Consider the following 27670-nt stretch of genomic DNA (forward strand, 5'->3'; position numbering starts at 1 on the left):
ACTGCCAGCGGGATTCTTGGAGCAACTCGCAGAAGAATTCCTGAAGGAAGTACGGTGGAATTCAGAAAAAATCCGGAAGAAACTCCGGATGAATTTTGGAAGGAACTTCTGATGAATTTCCAGTAGAGCTCCTTCTTGTTCCCGAATGAAGAAATTTCGAGGCATTCTCGGTCGAGTTCCGAAGCTATTCCAAGCGGAGTCCTGAACGAAATCTCAGGAGGTATTGCGACTGGAATTCACCTGAATAATTTGTAACCGTTCGGCGGAAATGCTCGAGGTGTTGTGACAACCGGTGGCTTTAGCGCCACTCTCGAATCCGAGAGACCACCGGCCGATTTTTATTTGCCCGACTACTGATGACCTTTAACCTCAGGGGTCCTCGAACGGTCGCTGGCTCAAACTCAAATTCAAAGCGCAAAACTAAGAAAGACTAGCTTTTTCCCCTCCGGACAACAAACCCACTGAAACTCGTTCAACCCTCTGGTCTCAACAGAAAAAAATTAAAAATGAGGATGAAAATCGAAGTATTAACGGAACGGAACTTAGAGCAATTGGAATGACTTCCCCTATTGCACCTAAACGGAAACGAAATAAATAAAAACGGAAACTACTCGATTTTCGTAAAACATCACAATTAATTCATTAATTTATTGACTTCGGGTTGGACTTTAGTTTGGGTTTGGACGGGATAGCAATTTACTAGATCATGGCCATGTCTAACTCTAACACATACCTGCGCAGGATTTTTCTTCGTCGTCTGTTGCCAGGAACCTCGGCGATGGCGGCAGAAACTTTCGTAGCGATGGCGACGAGAACCTCCGTTGAAATGGAGGCGAAGGGGAACAATTCGCCGTCGCTGCCTGATTAGCTTGCAGCGAAGTGAGTCCGCGCTGATATGACCGAAATTAAAGTTGCGAAGTGGGTGGCGGCTGGACGGATGGCCTCCGATTTCTTCCGGAGAGCGATTCGCTACGAATGATGTCGTGCGGCCCGGGAATTGACCGTCTTCCTCCGGACAAGGGCCAACGTACCTTCGTGCGGCCTCGCGTATGGCGCTCTGACCGCCCGCGATGAAATGTACCCTCACCGTCGGTTCAGGTCCGGAATCGTGGTGCGCAATTGGCGACGCAACGCTCGATCCGCGCTCTCCAATATGGTGGTCCTAGAACTGACGTAAAGGGGACCTCCGTCGATTGATTGGCGATCGACGGTCGTTCTTCGCTCCTCTTTCTGGCGAAACACCACACCTCGTTTAGCTACCCCTAAGGGCGGGCCTTGACGGTTGCACGGACTCAGTAAACTCCACAAAATACTCTTCGTCGACTCCGGTCGACTCACGAACTCCAGCCCTACCCAAAAAGCGCTAAGCGCTGGAAAGTCCAACACGAAATTTTCTTAATTATTTAAAATGAAAAATATTGACATTATAACGGAAATTACCTTTTTGAGTGTAAACTTGCACTAATAAAATCAAAAGTCGCGAATATCGGACTCACCAACTACAAACGAATCTCTTAAGAACAAACAAATCACATAAAAACCGTTTAGTACATTTTAAAAGACATCACTCCAATCACTCTTTACCTCTACAGAAAAACGTTTTTAACAAAGGTCACTACTAATAGAAATTATAAAATTGAAACTTTGACCTAAACTCGCGAAACTTCTGAATACCAGCCGATTTGGAAGCGAAATGACCGAGTCTCAGTTATACAACATACAAGAAACCTACTTACATAAAGAGCCTATTCTTTAATCTTTTTGCGCCCAAATTAAATTTGAAATGGCGAGAGTTCGCGCCTTCGGTAAACGAACAAGCTAAACGAATAAAAACATTACAAAGGTTTCCACATCACTACACATATCCCATACTGGGTGACGTCAATTTAGTACATTTAGTCAAGACACAAACCTTATCGATACTTTACGTAACACTGAGCTCAATCAAATTCAAATTCAAGTGATTTTGCTTAAAAAGATAAAAACGTCAAAAGTTCACTAAGTTTACACTATATTTTTTTAAGTAAAAACGTAAAACGTTACAAATTCTTGGATAAAATGTCCAGAGGAGTTTGGAGGAATTCTTGAAATTCTTAGAGGAATTCCTGGAGGAAATACCAAAGGAATTTCTTAATGAAACTTCCTGAGGAATTCCTGGACGAAATCCTCGAAAGAATTACTGTTGGAAATCCCTTAAGGAATTCCTGGAGAAAACCACCGGAGGAGTTCTAGGGAATATCTTCGCCGAAAACCTTGAAATCTCCGGAAGAAATCCTGGATGAAATCCCCAGAGGAAATAATATTAGAATTCCTCGCAAAAATCCCCAGAGCACTGTGTTTTATTATCTCGATTACATGCGCTTTTTGAATAGCGCCCAAATCGTTGATTTCAGTGGTATAGTTTGTTCGGAGAAGTTTCTTGGTATATTAAAGCGCATCTATTGAAGCAAAAGGTTTTGTGATCAATCCACCTAGCAGTGAGATAGAAAAACTAAAATAAATCTTCGGGAAATGGTTTTAACGAGTTTTTTCATACAAATTTGTGTACATTATGTTTAAAAAGTTCATAACTCTTTTACAAGAGTTTAAGTATTTTTCGTGTGTTCTACAAAGTTATCAGATATCTTGAAACGTGTGTTTTTGCTGAACATTGTACCTCTCTATCACTTAAAGCAAAAGAATTATCGGTCGTATTCGTTTTAATAAGGCTTATTTGTTTGATTGTGAAAACCCATGGAAAGACACTTATAGACAAAAGTTTTTATCAACTGCCATAAGAGATGATATGGTAATTTCATCATTTGTAAGAGTTATCTGCGCTATTTTGCACTAAAGGGGCCTAAACTACCCTTTGAGAAAAGAGTGATTCATTAATAACTTTGTTACTTTAAAAGATAGCGTGATGATATGTTCTGCAAAAACATGTTTTTTTTATAACAACCAACTTTGTAGAAAACTCAAAAAATGTTAAAAATCTTGGAAAGAAGCTATGATAAAAAATATGATTTTATGAATGAGGGGTCATTCACATACAACGGTATATATCTGAAAAAGTATTAGAGATAATAATATTCGACAAAGTGATTTCAAATTTCCAATTCTACAACTTTGCGGAAGACACCAATTGTATATCTAAATGTTTTGAAATTATAGTTTTTCTATCTCACTGCCAGGTGGATTGATCACAAAACATTTTGCGTCAAAAAATGCGCTTTACTATACCAAGAAATTTGTCCGGACAAACTATATCGCTAAAATCAACGGTTTGGGCGCTATTCAAAAAGCGCATGAAATCGATAAAATAAAACACAGTGCAGAGAAGTGCTTGAGGATTTCCCTGGAGGAATCATTTAAATCTCCGGAGGAATTCTTGGACGAAATCTTCGGAGAAATTTCTGGTGTAAATCCCCCAGCGAAATTCCTGGACGAAAATTACGGACGAATTCTCGAAAAACATCCCTGAACGAATTTCTGAAGAAAATCCCGGAGGAATTTCTCAATGAAATCCCCGGAGGAAATTCCCGAAAGAATGTCTGGACAAAATCCCCAGATAAATTCTTGGATAGAATCACCGAAGGTTTTCTGGGGGAAATCCTTGGAGGAATTCTTGGCAAAAATCTGCGGAAGAATCGCAGAAATAAATTCCCGAAAGAATTCCTGGAGGAAATCCCCGAAGGAGATCTTGGGGGAAAACCCTCAAGAAATTCATGGGAAATCCTCAGAGGAAATACTATTAAAAATTTTCTGATGAGCACAAAGGGGATATTCTCGAAGGAATTCCTGGAGGAGATCTCCTGAGGAAGTCCCTGGAGGAAATCTCCGGATAATTCTTCTGAAAAAATCTTCCGAAGAAATTGTGGGAGATAACCCTCGAAGGAATTTATTAACGAATTCCTGAACAAAATCCTCAGAGGAATTTCCATTGGAAATCGCCTGAAGAATTTCTGGAGCAGTTCTTAGTGGAAATTTTCTTATATTGGAAAGAAAAAATCCGTAGGATTTTTTGCAAAAAAAACTGGAGAAATTCCTTGTGCTAATCTCCGGAGAAATTCCTGAAGGAAATGCCCGGATAAACGTTCTTAGAAAATCCCCTATGGATTTTTTGGAGAATATGCCTCGAAAAATTTTATAATGAAATCCCCACAGAAGAACTTAAAAAAATCCTGGAGGAATTACACGAGAACTCTGGAGGAATTACCGGAGAACGTCTAGTGTAATTCACAGAGAAACTCTTTAGATTTTTTTGGGAACTTTGGAGTATTTTCCGATAATTTTCCGAAATAACTTCGGAGGATTTTCAAAGAACAACTATAGGAACTCTGAAGAATTTCTGTTGAAACTCCAAAAAAAAAATCCTGGAGGAAATATTGAGCTTCGAGAAATTTATGAAGGAAATTCGAGGAATTTCTGAAGGAACAATGAAAGAATTTCTTGAGAATCTATGAAAAAAAATCCGTAGGAGTTTACTGTGGAGCTCCGAAGGAATTCCCGTAGTAACTACTTTAGAATTCTCGTGCAAACTTTGAAGAAATTCCAAATGGAGCTCCGAAGGAATTCTTGCCAAGTATGCTGAAAAAAAAATCCTGAGGGAAATCCGGAGAAATTTAGAGAGGAACTCTGAAAGAATTCCTAGATGAACAGCTAAGATAATCCTGGACGAACTACGAAGAAATTGTGAAGACATCTCCGGAGTAATTCATTGTGCTAATCCTCAGAGGAATTCCCGAAGCATATCTCTGGATAAATCCTCTGAAAAAATCCTCGAGTCAATTTCGGGAGAAAATACCCAACGAAATTTTTTAATGAGATCCCTGGAGAAATTTCTGAATGATATCCCCAGAGAAAGTCCTGGACGAAATCCACGGAGAAATTGCTATTGGAATTCCCTTGGGATATCCCTTGCGAAAATCCACGAATGAATCCTTGGAGATATTCCCAGATGAATCCTTGAAATCTCTAGAGAAATCAGTGGAGATAATTCTCGGAGGGATTCCTGGACAAAATCTCAGCAGGAAAATCTTGAGGAAAAATCCCGGAAAAATTACTGGACGAAATTCCCGAAAGAATTACTATTGAAAATCCCCAGAGGAAATACTGGACGAAATCCCTGGGAAAAATCCTCTAGAGGATTTCCTGGGAGAAATCCCCGGAAGCATTCCTGGAGGAAATCTCCGGATTAATTTCTGGAGCAAAATCCCGGGCAATGCCTAGACGAAATCCCCGGAAGAATTTCTGTACGAAATTCTAGAGAAATTCTTGGACGAAATCCCTGGAAGAATTGCTATTGGAATTCTCCTGAGAAGCTCCTGGAGAAAATTCCCAGAGGATTGCTTGAGGGTTATCTCCGGAGGAATCGCTAGAGGAAATCCCCGAAGAAATTCCTGGAAGAAATCTTTCGATACATTCTCAGAAAAAAAAAATGCTCGAAGGAATTTCTGGAGAAAATCCCCGGAGGAAAAACTATCGAAGGATTTCTTAATTAAATCCTCGGAGGAATATCTATCGTAAATTCACGAAGGAATTCTTGTGAGAAATTGACGGAGAAAATTCCTGGATCAATTCCTGGAGATCTCCGGAGGAATTCCTGGAAGAAATCTCTGGAGAAACGCTTTGAAAAATCCTCTAAGGAATTTCTTAATGAGATGCCCGGAGGATTTCCTGGACGAAATCCTCAGAGAAAATCCTGAACAAAATCCCAGGAGGTATTGCTATTGGAATTTCCCTGGAGAAAATGCCCGGAGGAACTTTTGGGGAGTTCTTATCACCGGAGAAAATCTCCGGTGGAAATTCAGGGCGAGGAATTTCTAAATAGAATTCTCGGAGGAATTCCTGGACAAAATCTAGAATTACTGTTGGAAATCCTCTGACGAATTTATGGAGAAAATCCCCGGAGGAGTTCTTGGATATATCTCCGGAGAAATTCCTGGACGAAATTCCCGTAAGAATTGCTATTAGTATTACCCTGAGGAATTCTTCGCAGGGAATCTTCGGAGGAATTTCTGGAGGGAGTCCAGAAGGAATTGCTGTACGAAATCCCTGCAAAAATTTCAATCCTTTTTCAATCCTGGGGGAAGTTCCATGAAAAAACCCTGTAGGAGAACCGCGGAGAAACATCTGGAGAAATTCTTGGAATCGAGGAAATTCTGAAGGATATCCCTGGATGAACTCATGGAGAAAATTTCCGGTGGAATTTCTGGAAGGAATCCCAGAGAATTTTTGAAAGAAGCTTTCGCAGGAATTCCTGGTGGAAATTCCATGAAAAATTCCAGAGGGAGATCTCTGGAGAAATTTCTGGAGAAATTCATGGTGGTAATCTCAAGAAGAATTCCTGGGGTAAATCCTCGGATAAATTCCTGGAAAGAATCCCGTAGGATTTGCTGTATGAAATCTCCGCATAAATTTCTGAAAAAAATCCTAGGATTAATTTCTAATGGAAATCCCATGAGAAATTCCTGATGAAATTTCCCGGAGGATTTTTTGGAATCAATCCTGGAGCTAATCTTAATCATTATAATTATTACCAGAGGAGAAAAAAAAATAATAACTCGCAATACCTTATGCATGCCATATTTTGCTGTAATTTTTTGCTGTACCATAATTAGGTATTGTTCAGTTGTCAATACCTCATTTTGGTATTATAATGGTGCTTGAAATAAATGTTCAAAACAATTAAAAATACTTCATTTTGGTATTCGATAGCTATTGAGGACTGCTGGAGGTATTGAAAAATTTCACTTTTATATGAAAATCCATCACGTATTATTTAGGTATTACAATACCTGATCAAATTAACAATTTGGTATCAGTAGAACATGTTTGAGATATTATTTGAGGTATTATACCTCATTCAGGCTCATTCATACCTCATTCAGGTTGTAAGTATTGGAAATTATCTGGTATGGAATACTTCAATTTGGTATTCAGTAGTTATTTTCTTCTGCTCGGGTAGTGAAGGAATTCCTGAAGCATATCCACGAGGGAATTCCTCGTAGAATTCTTAAGTGGTATTCCGGTAGAAATTCCCTGGAATACAACCCCGAAAGGGTTTCTGAACGAAATCGTTAGAAGAATTTGTGGAGGAAATCCCCAAAGAAATTCTTGGAGGAAATCCCTGGAAGAATTTCTTGTTCAGAATCCAGCAAATTTCCCAAGGAATCCTTGAAAGAAACTCCTGGTGCAAATCCCCGGATGAATTCTCTGAAAAAATCCCCGAACGAATTCCTGGAGAAAAAACTCGGTGGATTTTTTTAATGAAATCTCCGGAGGAATTTCTATAGAAAATCTCCTTTGGAATTCTAAGAGGAAATCCCCGGGGAATTCTTGGGGGAAATTGCCGGAGGATTTCTTTTAAAATATCTTAAGATGAATTTAGAGGGAATTGCTGGGGTAAACCCCACGGAGAAATTTCTGGTGCAAATCCCCAGAGAAATTCCTAGGTTCCTAAATATCCCCGTGTAAATTTTAAGAGAAAATCATCGGAGAAATTTCTTAATGAAACCCCCGAAGAAAATCTTGAGAAAAATATTTGAATGAAATTGCTGAGGAATTCCTTGATGAAATCCCCGGAGGAATTGTTTTTGGAAATCCCCTGAGGAATTAAACGGAAAATCCTCGGAGGAGTTTTTGGGGAGCAATCTCTGGAGAAATTCCTGTTGGAAAAGCCAGGAGAAATTCCTGGAGGAAATATCCTGAAAAAATCTAAAAACAAAAAAGAAAAATCCCGAACCCGAATGAATTTATGAACAAAATTCTCAGAGGAATTCCTAATAGTAATGCCTGGAGGAATTGCTATTGGAAATCCTCTTCTGTGGAATTTATGGACGAAATCCCCAGAGCTTCAGCAAAATAATAGAAAATCACCTAAGAAATGCCTGGAGGACATTCCATTGAGAAATTCGTGATGCAAATTCCATGAGACACTCCTGGTGAAAATCCCCGAATAAATTCTCCCGAAAAAGTTTTTGGATGGAATGTCTGGAAGAATTTCATAGTGAAATCCTCGGAAGAATTCCTAGACGAAATCACCGGAGAAATACCTGCTGCAAATCTCTATTCTTGGAGAAAATTCCCGGGTGTATTTTCTGAAAAAAAAATCCTCGAAGGAATTTCAGGAGAAAAATGCCTGAATTCTCCGAAGTAATTCTTGTACGAGATTACCAGAGGAATTCCTGAAGCAAATCCCCGGAGGAATTCCTGAAGGAAATCCACGGAGGAATTCCTAGTAGAAATCCACGGAGAAACATACCCGAAATACATACCCGAAGGTTTTTCTGGAGCAAATCCCCGGCATAATTATTGCAGCAAATCCCCAAACGAATGTCTAAAAGAAATTTCCAGAGCAATTTTTGAAGGAAATCGAAGAAGCTTCCCCCCAGCTTGGCTGTTTCAGGGAGAAAAATCTAAACTGGTTAACAAACATGTGTCAAACCAGATTTGGAACAGCTAAAATCTTGGTCCAAAACCGATAAAAAATGGACCAAACAGTTAGCCTGTTCCAAAAAAGTAGACCAGAAAACTAATACAAAATAAAATTGGAACATCATTTGCAACACCGGTGCAAGCTCCAATAACCTATCTGTAACTTTTTAATCAATATTTTTGACACATTTTTTCATAGTTTATCAAAAATTGAGGCAGTGTCATCGGCAAGCAAAGAGTTTCGACATCACTGTAGTAACTCAGGTTAAAATTTTGTATAATATTTTACCAAAATGCCTCCTTGAAGTACACCAGCTATTACAAGACGTGTTTCAGACTTGGAGTTCTGATAATTAACTTGAAGCATATGATATATGAAGCATTATCTTTCGAATAACTTTGGATTATTCTAACAAGCCTTCATGCCAATATTGTCGAATGATTTTCCTATGTCTTGAAGGGCAAGACCAGTAGAAAATCTTTCAGATTTGTTGCAACTAATCAAATTTTGCATACGAAAAAAAAAAATATAAGTGTTCGAATGTCATTGTCTGAATCTGAACTTTTAATTGGCGCACATTGCATTTTCGTTCATATGGACCATAGTTCTGTTAAAAATTACCTTTTCAAAAAGTTTACTGATGGAAGATAGTAAGCTGATTGGACGATAGCAAGAAGCTTCTTTGTCCGATTTTGAATTTGGTTCAGCCGTGGGATTTTTCCATTTGTCAAAAAAATATTCCAACTGAAAACATTTGTTAAATATATCAACCAAGAATGATAAGCTACTCTCTGGATGTTTCTTGATGAGGATGTAAAAAATTCTATCATCGCCGGAGGCTTCCATGTTTATTTTTTTTAACAAATCTATAGTTCTGATTGCTCCCAAAAAAAGTTTTCCAGGAATTTTCGAAAAGTTCTCTTGACTGAGAATGGTTAAGAAACCCTGAGTAACTTGATTTTCAATTGGACTAGTGAAACCTAAATTAAAATTGTGCGTTCTTACAAACTGTATAGCAAGTTTTTGAGGTTTTCGCAATTTATGAGTAGACATTTTTTTATCCTCTTTCAAAGCCGGAATTGGCTTCTGAGTTTTTTTTTTTAATTTACGATAATTCTAAATGGCTTAGGTCCAATAGAGAAGTTTCATTTTCAACATTTTTGTTTCTTAATTGTGGGAAACGATTTTTTGTTCAGATCTTGACATACAATTTTCATAGCAGGATCGCAAGCGCGTTGAAAAAGCCCTCGCCTTACTAAGACGGACCAAGAGTTAAAAATCATCTTTTTAAAAAACGGATTCAAAACTAACTTCACATTTTGGATTGCAATGCTATTTGCTTGTTAAAGATTCGAGAGCATTGTCATTGTCAAGTTTTGTTTGCAAAGAAATGTTAACATCAAGTAACTTGATCCATCCAATGCTGGTTGAGTGACGATGACGATTCTTTTTTTAGTTTCGTCGACGACTTTTTCCATTTGACGGTGACAATTGTCTACCCTGATTCAAGTTGACTCTCGATGTATTTCAGTCGGCTCGAAAATAATTGAATGTGAAGCTTATTGACTGTTTAACGATAAACTTGCGACGATCGACGCGCCACCATATTTCATATAACGGAGGCTATTAGAACTAACTTGGAGGTGATGATTTGGAGGTTATTTGACAAGTTGGAGGTTAAAATCACCTCCAAACACTAGCGATTTTGCGGTGGGATGTTGACGTTTGATCACGAATAGGGTTGAAAACCTCTTCATGGGATATATGAAATGTAACAGGCACATGGTGAGAATCCAAATCAGTGTGGGTAACCAGTTGTTTACAAAAGTGACTAGAGATGGTATGTGCAAATTAATTGTAGAAGGGTTCCTAAAAAATAAGGCTAGTGGGAGTTGAACTGAGAAATATTTTGAAAAGCATTCATTGAATAAAATTATGCTGTTAGAATTGCTTCGCGAATGTTTTGCATGAAAGTCATTAATCACAAAAAATGACTTAAGAGGAAAATAACCATTATCCTTTTACAAATTTTCAAAACCAGTTTTATTGCTCAATATTGAAGCAATATTCTAGAAAATATATCATTGCATTGTACTTGCTATACCTAATTGGTAGATTCTCATGCGAATCAATTGAAATTTAAACGAAAAAAATGGTTTTTATTTTTTAATGATTGCTGATGATTGAATGATGGATTCTTAAGCCTTAATGCGAGTTGATTTCCATCCGGTCGGTAATTACGCAAAATAAAAAGTTCCGATTACTTTTGAGGTTGGATCCAGGATTTAAATGAATTTCCGTTATAAATGCTATTTGTATGTTATTAGCTGTAAGAAAATGAAACAGCTCGTCCTCCTTGCCATTCAAAGAACGATTACAATTCAAAATATTAAAACATTTTAGATCCATTAGAAAAACGTAATCGAATACCATTTTTATTAGTAAATTTTACACCAACTAGGACTGCTTCAGCTATTGAGAAGGTTTTGAACATTGCATCAATCATTTGATTCAATTTTTCAGTTAAAAATTCAAAATCAGAGGGAGATATGTGATAAGTAGTAGGTAAATTTTCCGTTGATTTTATTTTGGTATTCATTACAGTCGAAGCGCGTTATAGCGACATCGAAAGGGACCGTCGCAATAGAGGAAAGTCGTTATAGAGAATAGATCTAACATTGAAATATTTTTCATGGGACCGAAAAATGTCGCTATAGAGAGCTTTTGTCGTTACAAAAGTTGTCGTTATAAAGAGCTTCGACTGTAATTAAAAAGAGACGGAGCAGAAGTTACCTGCGGTGGCATAAGTATGGGTATTTCCATGTGATGCTAGTTTTCAAGCTTCATATTGGTACGATGTGCTACATTCATTTATTTACAGCGATAAAAAATATATTATGCATCAGTGTTGAGTCGAAAACAAGGCTGGTTAAAATGTATTGGGACAAAATGAATATTTTCATGGAATTAAGTGATAACAATTTTATTAATGAGAACGTCAATCGTTCTGGTATGTAAAAAAGCTTCCACTAGCGAGAAAAAAATCTCTGGGTTCGTTACTTTGCTCAAAAACTAGATTCTTCCACTGTCTTGTTTATATATCAATTTGGGCTGAGAAAAAAAAATCAAAAAAGTCAAATTTAAAATACAATTGAAACAAAAAGAAATGTTTACACCGTCAAACAGTTCATATACAATATAAATTCCATACAGTGCACGATTCGTTTATGTTATATGTATGTTCTCAGAGAGGTGATGTCCATTTCGCCCCGTGTGTTCATAATGCCCTAATCTCCCTACTTGAAAATTTGGACATAGCGTACGTAACATAGCTCAAAACCTTCGAACCACAATGCCTTTCGTTTCCCTTATTGAAACAATTACAAATTCACGGATAAAATACTCGAATACTGTATCTTCCAAATGGTAGGTGTCGAATTGATAAACATTGTTTTCGTTCACAACGGTTCCAGACACACCGTGATTTACAATCCAATTTTCACCTAATTATCACTCTCCCCAAGAATAATATCAGAAAATACTTCTGTTTCCTTCTACTCCGTGCGGCTTTTTCGATTGGACATCGGAAAACTCAGCAAAACCAGCCCCGTTGCGCAACTGCACCCTCAGGCCCTACTCAACGTTACTGGGGACACCGCACGGTACTACATCTAATTCATCTGCAGCGTCAGCATCTTCGTCTTCGTCTTCGTCGTCGACATCGTTTTACTACGGGTCGCATGGAAGCAGTAGTGATTTGGAAACGGCCGCCGCAGCCTCAGCATCGTTGTCTTCGTCGGTGTTATCGTCAAACGGAATCCCTACCATAGGTCAGCATTATCGAGAATCTAATTATATCAGCACACAATTCGTTAAAGATCGGAACGTGTCAAACGAGCGAACGAATATTACAAAATTTAATCAGAAAAGTACGTTTCACGGTAGCACTGATGGTGGTGACATTGTATTGCGAAGACGTGAACAGATCAAACAGAAAAATACCACCCATGGTTTGGACAGGATGAGCAGCAAGATGGGGATGAGTGGCAGCTATGGAAGAATTAGTGCACCTAGTCATCACAGAGTGGGATTGACCTCCAGGGAAACCAATGATGACGAAGAAGAAGACGAAAGAGGGGAGCCACGGGTGGCAGCTCAAATATCGTCTGCACTCGCAGCAACTTCCGCATCGGGAAAAGTGAGAGGATCAGCATCAGCATCCGGTTCGTCTAGTTTTTCGCCATCAACAGGATCATTCACAGCATCATCCTCGTCGGCATCGACCACCAGTGACGAAGAGAATAAGAGAAAAACAATTTCGAATAATGAAAGAACTAGCAGCATGAATTTGTTTAACACCGTAACGCTAGTCGAAGAGAGCTTCCAATCTAACTCGTATTCGACTGTTGGCACTGGAAATCGGTTCCAAGCAGCCAGAACTACACCCGATGCTAATCACAGACTGGCAAAAAGAGAGAAACGTTTTAATGAAAATCTAGAAAATGAAATAAATAAAACACATTTCGACGATGATGATGAAATTTTCAATAGCACCACCAGTGGCAATCAGGAAGACGAGGATAGCATCAGAACCATCCAGGGAAGCAGCAGCAGCATCAGTATTAGTAGCAGTAGTAGTAGCATTAGTTCGAGTACCGGTCCTACCGAAAGGAATAATTATCACAGCACTGCCAGAGAACTACCAATTGCAGCGAAATTGAGGTTCGATAATATTCGATACCACTCCCTGGAAACGGGAGGCAGTGCCAGACACACAGGTGCTGCTGTAGGTTATAATCCTAGCGGTAGTGTACATCCGTTTAACCACTATATGGAAAGCGTCGAAAGCAGCGCTCCCACAACGATGGAGCTCGAGTGTGTTGCCGGATACGATGGAGGATTGCCGCAGCATTTTTTTCTGGAAGCCTATGACTCGAGAACCCGCAAGCTTCGGCTCAATATCACAAGTGCACTTAGCGATGTTCCGTTGTTTCGTATTGATCTATCTGGTACGTATTTATCATATATTAGTTGATTTTGATGAATGGTGATGGCGAAATGTTTTGCATAATTTAGAGATTTATGTGTTCTTTTTTTCAAAGATTGTATGCAGTATGTATTGTATCCAGTTCTTGTATGGCACTGTTTTGTGAACATTATTATGGAAAATGAGCAACTCCTGCATTTAAATGTGTTGTTCTATTTTTTTTTTTTTTGCGTTTAACTGCAGTATTTTTCCACACAAAACTAGGAATTGGGCTATTCAGATTTATGTTATACGGGCGTATTGCTGAAAAAAGATAATATGTTGAAAATTAACTTCAAAACAGCGATTTTGTTTTGATTTTGCTGTAAGGTAATCCATAAATTACGTCGCGAAAATTTGGCTATTTACAACCAAATTTTGTATTGATCGTCTCGTTCACCTAAATGCCCAAGAGCCTGGCGTAGTTTACAGACGACTCCTCTCTTGTTTCCTGCAACTTATAGGATGATTATTACTTTCTCTGGAGAACATTTAGAAGCTTACCGATGTGAATGTATTACTGTAATACTATTACAACTCGCATAAAGAGCTAAGCTATATGGTTCCAAAATAAACAAATTAATTTTTCTTAAAGAAAAATGTGAATTCACGAATTGAATTCAGCGTTTTATGTGCTGAATGTTACCGTAAAATTTATTAGAGAGCGTAATAAATTTACTTGGCATTAATTTAAAAAGAAGGGTATTGTCATAGAAATATGCGATTTTTGAATAAAATACGCAGGTTTTTCATTCGCTATGAGCAACATAAAATAATAAAGAGCGCGTTATCAAGCAAACTTTGTCCATTTGGTTGTATAGCAAAAAATCTGTATTTTCATGACTATATTGAATATTGTTAACAGTATTTTGATCACCCTCTTTAAAGTTATCGCAAATGCCCCTTTTTGTAAAAAATGCTTAATTATTTGTTTTGAACTATTTTTTAAACGAAAAGATTAAGAGCAATATACCCTTTGGCAACAATGTTTGATTTAAAAAGAGAAACAAGTTAGTAGAACAAATTTTGTCTTTGAAGTTCATACTTTTCATAATATATCAAAACTATGACATTTCTTTCGAGATGGGACATTTGCGATTACTTCAAAGTGTGTAATCAAAATTGTGGGTGTTTTTCACTGCGCAAATTTTAAGTTATTTCCTAGTGGCGCACTATGTTTTATTTTGTAGATTTCATGCGCTTTTTGAAAAGCGCTCAAACCGTTGATTTAAGAAATATAGTTTGTTCGGAGAAGTTTCTTGGTATATTAAAACGCATCTTTTGATGCAAAAAGTTTTGTAATCAATCCACCTAGCAGTGAGATAGAAAAACTATATTTTCATAACATTTAGATAGACATATGGTATCTTTGGCAAAATTGTAGAATTGACCATTTAAAACAATTTTGTCGAAGACACGATTTTTCTATCTCTTATACTTTTTGAGATATATGCCGTTGTATGTGAACGGAGTTTGTTTAAAAACTTACTTTTTATTATAATTTTTTTTTCCAAGATTTTTAACAATATTTGTGTTTCTTTAAAGTTGTTTGTCATGAAAAAACCCGCGTTTTTGCTGAACATATAATCTCGCTATCTTTTGAAGTAACAAAGTAATTCATGAATTACCTTTTTTTCAAGGGTTATTTTAGGCCCTTATAACTGGTTTCGGCGCAAAATGGCACAGACAACTCTTACAAATCATGAAAGTACTGTATCTCTCCTTTCGGCAGTTGATAAAAACTTTTGTCTATAAGTGGCTTTGCGTGAGTTTTTACTATCAAACAAATAAGCCTTATTAAAGCGAATTCGACCTATAATCCGTTTACTTTAAGAAATAGAGAGGTCCAATGTTCAGCAAAAACACGCGTTTTAAGATATCTAATTACTTTGGAGAAGACATGAAAAAATAAAAAAAATTAGTAAAAAGTAATGAACAAAAATGATTTTAGACGACTTTTTTCATACAATGTTGTGTACATTCTGTTAAAAAATGAATAACTCTTTTACAAGATTTTAACATTTTTCATGTTTTTTACAAAATTGTGAGATATCTTAAAACACTTGTGTTGCTGAGCATCGGGCCTCTCTATTTCTTAAAGTAAACGAATTATTGAAAGAATTCGGTTTAATAAGGCTTATTTGTTTGATAGTAAAAACCGACGCAAAGACACTTATAGATAAAAGTTTTTATCAACTGCCGAAACGGGAGATATGGTTATTTCATGATTTGTAGAAGTTGTCTGCGCCATTTTGCGCCTAAGCCAGTTAAAGGGGCCTTATCTACCCCTTGAGAAAAGAGTAATTCATGAATAACTTTGTTACTTCAAATGATATGTGCAGCAAAAACACGGGTTTTTTCATGACAAACATTTTTGTAGAAAACACAAATAATGTTAAAAATCTTGGGAAAGAAATATGATAAAATATAAGATTTTAAGGTGTCATTCACATACAACGGCATATATCTCAAAAAGTATAAGAGAAAGAAAAATCATATCTTCGACAAAGTTGTTTCAAATGGGCAATTCTACAACTTTGCCGAAGACACCATACGTCTATCTAAACACTATGAAAAAATAGTTTTTCTATCTCACTGCTAGGTGAATTGATCACAAAACTTTTTGCATCAAAAGATGCGCTTTAGTATACCGTCAAACGGGATATCTTGCAACAGGAGTGAAACTTGCAACACATCGACATGTAACCGTATTGTCGTTTTGTTTAGCATTGAGTTGAATTATTATAATTTATTTATCCGTTGATTGACCTTAGGTATACAACAGAAGATTTTGGCGAGGGTTTGGATATTGTTTCTTTTTTGGTTGGTTTGCTAGATGTGAAAATCATATTATACGTTGGATTGTATGAAATTAATGCTGAAAAACGTTCCTCGTTCCACACAAACGGTAGAAACATGTCATTCGAGACATTTGCTATTAGTTACAGTACCTAGTAATGCACAAATTGGCAATATAATACTTTTGATAATTTGATGCTTAAACACTATAAAAATTCAAAAAACGTTTTTGACTACCCTTGTGGGGTAACTTGCAACAGCAATTTTGATCTCAATTGTTCAATATTTCTTGCCGTTTGTCATCGAAAATACATGAAAAGGCAAAATTGAACATATATTAGTTCAGTAACATTAAAATTTATGGACCTCAATCAATTCAATACATGTTTTGTACTATATGCTACAAAATTTACGTGAAACGCATTATTATTAGATAAAGTTTTATTTTCTTTATGATAATAATCAATAATTTTGAAAATCTGTACAAAAATTACCTTGCACATCTGGCATTGGGAGCTTTCTACATGGAATATGATAAAAGTTATGTCAAAACACCATCTTCTTCTTCTTTCTGGCGTTACGTCCCCACTGGGACAGAGCCTGCTTCTCAGATTAGTGTTCTTATGAGCACTTCCACAGTTATTAACTGAGAGCTTTCTTTGCCGATTGACCATTTTTGCATGTGTATATCGTGTGGCAGGTACGAAGATACTCTATGCCCTGGGAATCGAGAAAATTTCCTTTACGAAAAGATCCTCGACCAGCGGGATTCGAACCCACGACCCTCAGCATGGTCTTGCTGAATAGCTGCGCGTTTACCGCTACGGCTATCTGGGCCCCATCTGGGTTGGTGTCAAAACACCAACAGAGATCATTTTAAGACATATATAATAATAATGCAATACGTCGTTTTGATTTAAATATGTATAAAAAAATAAGTTATGTGAAGTATAACTTAAAATATCAATGTATTTGTAGAAAAGTTGCATTATAATTTTCAAGACTCATAATATACTAGAACTTCCCCGTGTGGGCTGCCTATGCAATTCCAATGAAGTTTTCAATCGAATTGATTTAATACTCATTATTTAATAAATAATAAATAGTTTTTTAAAAGTGGAGTAGCCTGTTTCTGATTATTGTCATGCTTTTACAGCAGAAAATTATTAAATGATCATAAGTACACGATAAAGGTTAAGTCTAATTAGTGTACTTTAGGTAGCAGTGTGTGTTGCATGTTACCCCACATCAGGGGTAGCATTAAAAATGGACATTTTTCGTCTCCCCTGATCCCAGAAAATCAAATACTGATAAAATTAATACTGCGTGGTATTCTGGCATTTGGCGATTAGGATACCGGATGGTTTTTGTCTCATCTGAATCCTCAAATTTTTCATCCATATAGCTTTGAAGTTGAAAATTGTTGCAAGTTACCCCGTTTGACGGTACCAGAAAACTTCTCCGTACAAAAACAACGGTTTGAGTGTTATCCAAAAAGCGCATGAAATCGACAAAATCCAACACAGTGTGTCGGTAGAAATGTCAGATCAATCAGAGCTCTAGGAGTAAAGATACAAGTTTCCAAACTTGGGCATTATGTATGAAAAACGGCAAAATGATCTTTATTTTTTGGCGATCACTGTAACTTTGTGGGCCGAATTTTTGATACTTTCAGTAAACATGCATGCGTGCTCGTTAACCTTTGCGGTAGTAACATAGTTTTTGGCATACAATTTTAATCTTTGATCAGCTCTAATTTGATCAAATTTCAACCGATTTCATCTCTTTTAGCTCCATTCGATTGGGAATCTATTCTAGTTTTGATGGCCAGAATATGGTTTGCTTTGGTTCCACAGTGCCGGAGTTATTCCGGATTCCATTGGGGTAATAGATTATTTTGGATTGGTATTTTATAATTTTGATTGCCAGTTCCATTATGTACACCGCTTTAAATCTGTTCATTGTTCGGAAAACCCTGTAAAAACAATGAATATATATGTTAGAACATCGTGGGTTACTCTGGCATCACCTGGTTACCTCACGGATTTGGTGCCCCCGGGGAAGTGGCCACTTGTCGATCTGGAACCCATCAAATTTCATGATTTTCCAACGCCAGTGATCAAAGCAACTACAGTTTTCCTTACTTGGGACCATCCGGCCATGTCACGGATTTGATGCTCCTTGGAAAGTGGTTACTTGTAGATCTGGAACAAACCCTAGCCTGGGGCTCAGCAAATTTCATGATTTTCAGTACCAACTCATTGATGATCAATTTTGCTTTATGGAAAATTCTTAGGTAATTTTCATGGGTTTCAGGAGGATATTGATAGATATAACGTGAATATTATAAAAATAACAAAGATATAGATTTTAAACCATCAGGCATTAGATACGTAGTTCGGAAAGACGATGTTACTTCATAGAACGAAATTGTACTGCATAGTGGATTCCTCGATATATGTTTTTGAAGCTCGTAAAAATATTTAAACAAAGAAACAACTCTTTAATGAATGTTCGAATCCTCTGAGCAGAATCTCAAATAGAGAAACTTTAAAGCAGATGGAGTACCGTGTACCTTTTAATTCCGCTCCTAAATGCTTATCTTTGACAGATACGCGTATTTCGACTACCACTTGCAGTCTTCTTCAGTGTCAGTTACTCGTATCCACTGAAGAAATCGTCGCATCTCTCTACCTTAAATACTAACACCGGATAAGTACCTACACAATCAAACTACCTAGGAAAAGTTTTCGACAGGAGTATACCTGTCATGTCTTGGTCAAAAATTGAAAAGGGGGATAATAATAATTATACAAATCCCTAACTATCTACCTATATATTCAAGCTCGTTTATATTTCTTAGGTACAAACTTAAACAGCCTTGATTGTCCGTTTCCTTGATCCCTATTAAGAAGTAGTGAAGGTTTTTGTTTGTAAATTTCTAAACTTTCAGCGACGTCTAGTTTCCAAGATGAAGATACGCTTCGTACGATGTCTATGTTATCGCTTGTCATTTGGTGTCCATCCTGGAAAACATGTTCAGCCACTTTTGATTTAAAATCATACGCTAATCCCTTTTCTAATTCCTTGTCCGCTTTTTTTACCTCAGCAATATGTTCTTTGAATCTTATTTCTAGAGTTCGTTTTGTTTGTCCTATATAAATTTTATTACAATGGGGGCATGAAATTTTATATACTCCTGCTCTATTCAGTTTATTAATTTTATCCTTTGTTGATCCTAATCTAGATTTAAGCTGACTACTCCTACTGCTGAAAACCAAATCTACTCCATATTTTCGAAATTTCTTAGCCAAAGGCTGTGTAATCTTGGTATCAAAATTCACCGCTACTCTTTTTAAATCCTCTTTTTCGGCAGTAAGTGTTGTCATACTTTTCCTATATTTATCCCTTGCCCTCTTATCTACTACTGCTTGTATTGTACTATTCCTATATCCGTTAAGCCTAGCCGTCTCAAAAATATAATTCAGTTCTTTTGATTTTCCAGTTTCACTTAAAGGAAGGGTTTGCATTCTATGTATCATATGATGAAAAGCCGCCATTTTATGCTGATAAGTGTGGTTGGAAGTACTCGGAATAACTCGCATAGTATTAGTTGGTTTCCGGTAAATTTCAAATTCAAAGTGAGACGATTCCCTAATAATTAGCAAATCCAAAAAAGGTAGTTTATTATCCTTTTCCTCTTCATGAGTAAATTTAATATCTTTGTGAATACTATTAATTGCTTCTAAAATTTTTGGCAAATAATCCTTTTTGATAATGCTAAACACATCATCTACATATCTCCACCACCGCTGTGGTAACAAATCTTTCTTTTTCAAAATGCTTTCAAAATTGGCCATAAACAACTCGCTCAAAAACGGAGACAATGGATTACCCATAGGTGCACCTTTTGTCTGCTTATAAAAATTACCACGGAAGCTAAAATAGTTCTCTTCCATACAAAGTCGGGTTAATTTGATGTAATACCGAACTTTGTTTTTCCAATTTGACTCATTGTGTTGATTAAGTAGCCATTCTTCCAAAAGGTTTATGGCTTCTTTAACTGGCACACTAGGAAATGATGCTTTAACATCAAAAGAAACCATAATTTCATCATCTTGAATATACCCAGAAGCTTGAAGTTGGCTTGCAAACTCCTGAGTATTGTTAACTGAACGGCTTTCAAAAGGTTTGGGCATGGATTGGAATTCCTTAACCAGCCACTTTGCAAGTTTGTGTGTAGGAGACCCTTCTGCTGATATAATTTCTCTCATTTCATTGCCAGGTTTGTGAATTTTTGGCAATCCTTTAATTCTTGGTAGAACTGGATTAGACACTTTGAGGCGGCTAGTGTTATCTCCAAGAAGTGGCTTACATTCTTTTAAAGTTTTTTCTACATGTCTCACCATTGTGGGAAGTGGATCGACTCTAAAATGCCTATAGGGACCAGTGGTTATTTTTTCGTTCATTTGATTATCATAATCATCTTTATCCAAAATAACCACTGCATTGCCCTTATCCGCTTTTACATAGTATACCGACTTATCCCGAAGTTCACTCAAAACTTTATCCTCAACACTATTTTGACCTCTTAATTGAAATTTGTTACCTTTTAATGACTCTTCAGTGTCATTTCTAGCAGATTCTTGAAACTCTATTGGTATTGTGTGTGTAATGGCGGTTTCAACATCGATTATTGTCTGTTCAATATCTGGTTTTGTGGCAACCGCATATGCTAATCCCTTATTGAGAAGTGTCAATTGTTCTTCTGAGAACTGCTGCGTCGAGCGATTGAACACAAAACCTTCAATAGAATGGACCTTCGGCAATGCTGTTACCACTTTGGTGTGCTGCTCATTCTTTAAAATTGCTAATTTTTTTGAGTGAATATCTTTCTTTCTACGTGCTTCGCACTCCTCTGCTTGTATCACCTTGGTAAGGAAAAGTGGAAATTCCCAAGGGTATTGTTTGGCCAATTTCAAATGTAAACTATAGCACTTCAATGTTTGTGAGTTCAAACAAGTTCCTTATCTTTAAGATATATTCTAGGAAGTATTTCTCCCATGATTCCTCTAAAACTAAAATCTTTTTGCATGACTTTGCTTTGTAGCCGCAGGCGTTACCACTAGACTAAGGAAGGCTACATGTACAATCAACTCTCCCTAACTCGATATTCAAGGGACCATCGAGTTAGGGAGGTATCGAGTTACAGAACACAAAACCAGTGCAACTGTGATCCAAGGGACCATGAAAACCAACTTTTACCTTACTTTAACCAACTTGACCACTGAATTGGCACTGAAAATTCATGAAATATGATGGGTTTTATTCTAGAGTTTGATACAGGTCCAAAATTTGACACATTCCTGGGAACATCGAATCTGTGACATGGCCAGGAGGTTCCAAATATGAATATATGTTTGATATGATCATCAATGAATAGGCTCTGAAAATTCGTGAAATTTGATGGGTCATGTTCCATGTCGATAAGTGGCCACTTTCCCGGGGCCACCAAATCCGTGACATGGCCGGGTGGTTCCAAGTATGTAAAAATGTAATTGCTATGATCACCAATGAATTGGCGCTTAAAATTCATAAAATTTGATGGGTCACATGCTAGGGTTTGTTCCAGGTCGATAAGTTGCCACTTCCCCGGAGCCACCAAATCCGTGACATGGCCGGGTGGTTCCAAGTATGTAAAAATGTAGTTGCTTTGATCACCAATAAATTGGCGCTGAAAGTTCATGAAAAATGATGAGTCACATGCTAGGGTTTGTTCCAGATCGACAAGTGGCCACATCCCCGGGGGCACCAAATCCGTGAGGTAACCAGGTGATGCCAGAGTAACCCACGATGTTCTAACATATATATTCGATGTTTTTACACGTTTTTCCGAACAATGAACAGATTTAAAGCGGTGTACATAATGGAACTGGCAATCAAAATTACAAAATACCAATCCAATATAATCTATTACCCCAACGGAATCCGGAATAACTCCGACTCTGTTGAACCAAGGCAATCTTGCTTGGGGAAGATTAAGATATGACGTCCATCGTTTTTCGGGATTTCTGAACCCCCTCCTCCCTCCTTCTCCGTTTTTCCAATACCTAACAGATGCACTGACACACTGTCACACTTTCATACACCCCCCCCTCTCAAATGATGTACGTCATATTTGGATGATCCCTTGGGTGTTTTCTTGGATATTGAAGATACCTTCGATAACGTGTCTTTCGATGCCCTATTGGAAGCTGCACGAAACCATGGCTCACCTACAATGATTACCAATTGGATTCATCAGATGCTCAGAAACCGACATTTCTTCTCGACATTGCGTCAAGCAGCGATTCGAAAATTGAGTGTATGCGGATGTCCCCAAGGAGGAGTCTTGTCACCACTTTTGTGGAATCTCGTAGCAGATACGCTATTGACGCAACTAAGCGGGTTTCCAACTTATGGATTTGCCGACGACTATCTAGCTCTGATAGTTGGTATGCACAAAGGCACTCTAATCGAACTGATGCAAAGTGCTCTTCAGATAGTCCAGAGTTGGTGTCGCCGATATGGCCTTTCGGTTAACCCGAATAAAATATCTATTGTTATTTTTACGGAAAGACGAAAACGCGATGGAATTTGACTTTTACGTCTTTTTGGCACTGAGATTAATGTAACTAATCAGGTAAAGTACGTCAGAGTCGTTCTAGATTCCAAACTTTCGTGGACACCTCACATTGATTTCAGAGTCAAAAAAGCTTGCATAGCCTTTGGTCAATGCCGGCGAGCTTTTGGTAAAATTATCCTTAGTACAAGTGGTCGGCGTGAAGTCAGAGTGGACCAATTGACATTTTTCATATTTTTCATAAAATGGTTTTAAAATCTAACACTTTGTAATTTTTTTAACTCATTGAAATTTTTTCCACACATCTTTGTGATACTTTCAAACAATATAATGTGAATTGATAATCATGAAAAGACATACTCCAACCCTCTAATATAACGATTTTTTGCTGGACTATGTACACTTAGTCCACTCTGACTGAATTTAAAACCACCGTTTGGTGATTTAGTTCACTCTGACTGATTATTATTATTTCTTTATTAGAGAGACTTTCAGCCTTTGGCATACCACTCTGACTGAACAATTTCTAGAAAAAATAACAATCATTTAACGCTTTCATGATCAAACTTGGTACATATCTGTAAGATAAACAGATGATCTTCATCCTTCGGCAACAGAATAGAAAATTCTTCAATAATCCGTATCTTCAATCCCGGACAATAAGCGGATTTTAAGATATTTCCTACAGACACCATAGAACTACCAAAAACTTCTATCGGACTGAGAATGATTCAAAAAATGCAACAATCAATCAAATTCTCGCTTTTTGACACTTGGTTCACTCTCTCTGCACAGAAATTGTTGCAATTTCTGACCACCCATCCAAATCTGGTAAATGGTCAAAAATCAAAGTCAAATGCATTGAATTAAAAAACATTAAGGAATTTCTATTGAAGGATGAGAAGATCAATCATTCCATGTCGAAAACTCTGACAAATCATTTCAAATGTCTTTCATTTCCAAGCATTTCTCAGCGTGCTCGCTGTTATGGTAATAAGCACTCTGGCTGAATACTTTTATCGATTTTTATTGATCATCCAAAGTAAATTTGTTACATATCTCTGGCAGTTTACAGCATTCATCAAACCTGATAAAAGTGAAATGGAGTTAAAGTAATTTCACATTTAATGGAAAAATAATCCAATTTTCTCCAGTTTTGCACTTGGTCCACTCTAACTTAACGCGGACCAAGTGATCTCCAAATTGCTTATAACGTTCTTTACAGGACATTTGCCACACAATTTCCTTCACGGGAAGAATGGACGTCTGGTTTTTTGGAAAGTATATCAAACAACACAGTATGTTACATTGATGGTGCCCTTTTTGAATAAGGTTTAGCTGGTGCTGGTGTATATTCTCGTGAGCGGAAGCTGAATACAGTTTTACGTGATTTTCGAGCCGGCCTTCTGATACCTGATACGCATTACAGCTGCACAGAATTGAAAATTCAATGCAATTTAACTACAGTATAAACCCAATTCTTTTTTTTTTTCAAATGTTTTTTGATGCTAACTCTTAATAGGGTCTCTATTAGGGTGCGGCTTATTTTTCAAAAGTTCCCAAAACCAAAAATTCGTTTGCTCTACTGAATTCAAATCACATTAAAAAAGAAACCTCGAAATCTGAGCCAAAAATATTAACATTTAGGGGTGGCGCCATCGTCTTGAAGGTGAATTTTCAAGTTATAAAAAACGACCTTCAGTGAAGTAAACATAACTTTGTTATTTTTCAAGCGATTTTATAACTTTTAGCATCAATACCTTCAAAATTAAATTTACGAAAAGTTTGTAGAACATCAAATTTGTCTTAAATCATAACAAGTTTTAGTTAAAAGTAATTTATTCCAAATTTTTCCTCATTTTACTAAAAAAATCAACTTTGTTTGACCATAACTTCACGATTACTCAACCGATTCCAAATCTTTTTACTTGTTTTTAAAGCTATTTTAATTGTTTTCAAACTGTTAATACAACACATTTCACTAAAAAGATGTCTTGACCAAGTTATTCTGCAAAAACTGCACAAAAACATGATTTTTTAACGAAAAATGCCAGTTTTTTTCAAATTTTCGCCAGTTAAATATTATCTCTAAAGCTGAACTGGGTTTTCTCATTTGTTAAACCTTTGAGAAGGACTTTGCAACAATTTTTGAAAAATTTTGAAACAAAAATATGTTTGCATATCGTCCCCTTAATGCTACAACTAGATAACTCGAAATTTGGAGTTTTTGAGTTGAGTATGCCAAAATATCGCTCTTAACTAGCTCTATAACATATCCAAAGCTCATAAACGTGCGATTTAAAACAAAAAAGTTATAGTATATTTTCAAAACTAGATAACTCAACGTAGAACAAACGTATTTTGTGCTAAAACTAGGTAACTCGAGTTATCTAGTTTGAGCTCTGAAATTTGCTCTCATGCCATTGTGTAGATTTGGGTGCTACAACTGGATATCGCATAAAAAAAAATAAAGAAACAACTGGCTATTACGAAAACAATATGGAAAACAAGTCTCGGGTAGAGATCCCCCAGTATCTATTTGATCATCAATTGAACCATTGAATGAAAAACTTCGAAATTATTAATTAAATAATTTAATAAAATTTCTTATTTATAAGAAGTTGAATCATGACTATTCATCCAAAAATAGATTTGAAAATATTGATATGAACTTTGGTCAAAGAATTGAAAATAGCAATTACATAAGATGTGCTTCATTTCCGTACACAATCCAGAGAGATTAGAATTGTTTTCATTGCATGCTTTTAGTTCAGGTGAAACTGAGCGTTTTGGACATAGATGTGGTTGATTTGATTTAGACTTGTTTACTGTTTAGGCAGACGTCAATCAAGAAACTTCTTAATATTTCTAAGCCTTCTACCATTTTCTGAGCTGGTCTCAACGTTCAGCATACCTGTTTTAATGTATGTTTGAAGGTATGGTCTTCAGAATCAAATAAAAATAAGTGTAGTTATAGACACTAATGTGAAAATAAGTATGATATCTTGCAATATATGAAATGAAATGGAATGCAAATCATATAAGACCAAAACTATCTTTTGTACACATTTAATTAAAATGGACTGCGAAACGCATTCATACTATCAAATTTTTACTGTTTTTGATTATAAGTGTGTAATCCAAACAAATTTTATCATTCAAAAGTTTTGTTAATGTTTCAAAATTTGACGTACCGTCAATGTTCAACGATATCGAACCTTTGTATTTGCTTAAACTAGTGCATGGTTTAAGCATGTGTTATTTCACGAAAACAATGCTCACTAAAACAATTTCCTGCACCTTGGAGAAATAATGTTTGAACATTATTCAGTACGGGAAGGTGTCCGGTGTCTGGAAATCTTCTTTTTAATACTAGTTGCCATTTTGGTGTTGCGAATAATCTTAAAGGATATCAATTATATAGCATTTGAGTTATTTTTATGTATTGGCTTAAACTAGGTATCTCGGATTATGAAGAAATGGTTGAATGATTGTGTATGCTACAACTAGGTAACTCGCAAAATTTTCAAATTATTATTTTTTTCTTGGTTAAAAATAATACTGATGCCTGAATTTGTACATGATAGGAAAAAGAATGAGTTAATTAACGTATATATCATGAAATAAAATTAATGAAACACTCTGGAACGGAGGACCATGTCCTTGAAAGATGGTCAAATTTTCAAAGTCGTTTATCTCAAAACGTCGATTTTCGAGTTATCTAGTTGTAGCATTAAGGGGACGATATGTTGAAATATATATGCACTATTCGACTCGCAATAAAGGCAAGATGCTTTATAAATTTAAGTTTCATAGAAAAAATACAATTTCCGGCGAAAAAACTTAAATAACCAAAAGAAATTTGGATAGTTTTTGGTGAAAAACTTAGGCAAAACCATTTTTTAGAAAAATGTGTTATATGAACAGTTTGAAAACAACTAAATTTGCTTCAAAAACATGTAAAAACATTCAGAATCGATTGAGTATTCAAGAAGTTATGGTGCAACTAAGTTGAAATTTTTAATAAAATGAGGAGAAATTTGTATAAAAGTATTTTAAACTAAGACTAGTTTTGATTTAAGACAAATTTGATATTCTACAAAGTTTTCATAAATTTAATTATAAAGATAATGATGCTAAAAGTTTTGAAATCGGTTGAAAATTAACAAAGTTATGTTTACTTCACTGAAGGTCATTTTTTATAACTTGAAAATTCACCTTCAAGACGCTTGCGCCACCTCTAAATGTTAATATTTTTGGCTCAGATTTTGAGGTTTCTCTTTTAATGTGATTTAAATTCAGTAGAGCACACGAATTTTTGGTTTTGAGAACTTTTGAAAAATAAGCCGCACCCTAGTCTCTATCTCCAAGACATAACCGATAGCTACATTTTTGAATATAAATAGTAAGATACAATTTCTGAATGATGGATATTCATAATTTGTTTGGATAATATTCCTATACCTTATTTTTCAGCATCATATAATACCCATGCTGTGTTAAGACGAAATATTGTCAGATGAATTATTTTAAATACAAATACAATTACAAACATCAAACCATAGAACTTAACTATGAAAGTGTGAGTGCTTTTGTTAGTACTTATATTTATTTTTAATACCTATAATCTAATTCACTTTTCTTTTATCAATTACTAAAAGTATCCTTATGCAAACGCACCTTTTCAGCTTGATAAAAACATTACAACAAGTCAAAATTTGTTTACGATTTCTGAGCTTACCAGATTAAAATGTCCACTCACAGTTGATTTACCTAAGCTGATCATTATTTTGTGTCCGTAATG

At 36.3% G+C, this 27670-nt stretch overlaps 1 protein-coding gene across 2 annotated transcripts in view; it reads left to right on the forward strand.

Annotated features, from left to right (window-relative positions):
* Positions 1-27670, forward strand: part of LOC5569913 (serine-rich adhesin for platelets) — a 1178520-nt gene that overhangs the window by 1083468 nt on the left and 67382 nt on the right. For both annotated transcript variants that reach the window (XM_021852955.1, XM_021852960.1), the window contains exon 14: positions 12016-13428. In XM_021852955.1, coding sequence (XP_021708647.1) covers positions 12016-13428 — 1413 coding nt within the window. The remainder of the gene's footprint in view (positions 1-12015; positions 13429-27670) is intronic.

This window comes from Aedes aegypti, chromosome 1, assembly GCF_002204515.2.
Source record: "Aedes aegypti strain LVP_AGWG chromosome 1, AaegL5.0 Primary Assembly, whole genome shotgun sequence".
Taxonomy (NCBI): Eukaryota; Metazoa; Arthropoda; class Insecta; order Diptera; family Culicidae; genus Aedes; species Aedes aegypti.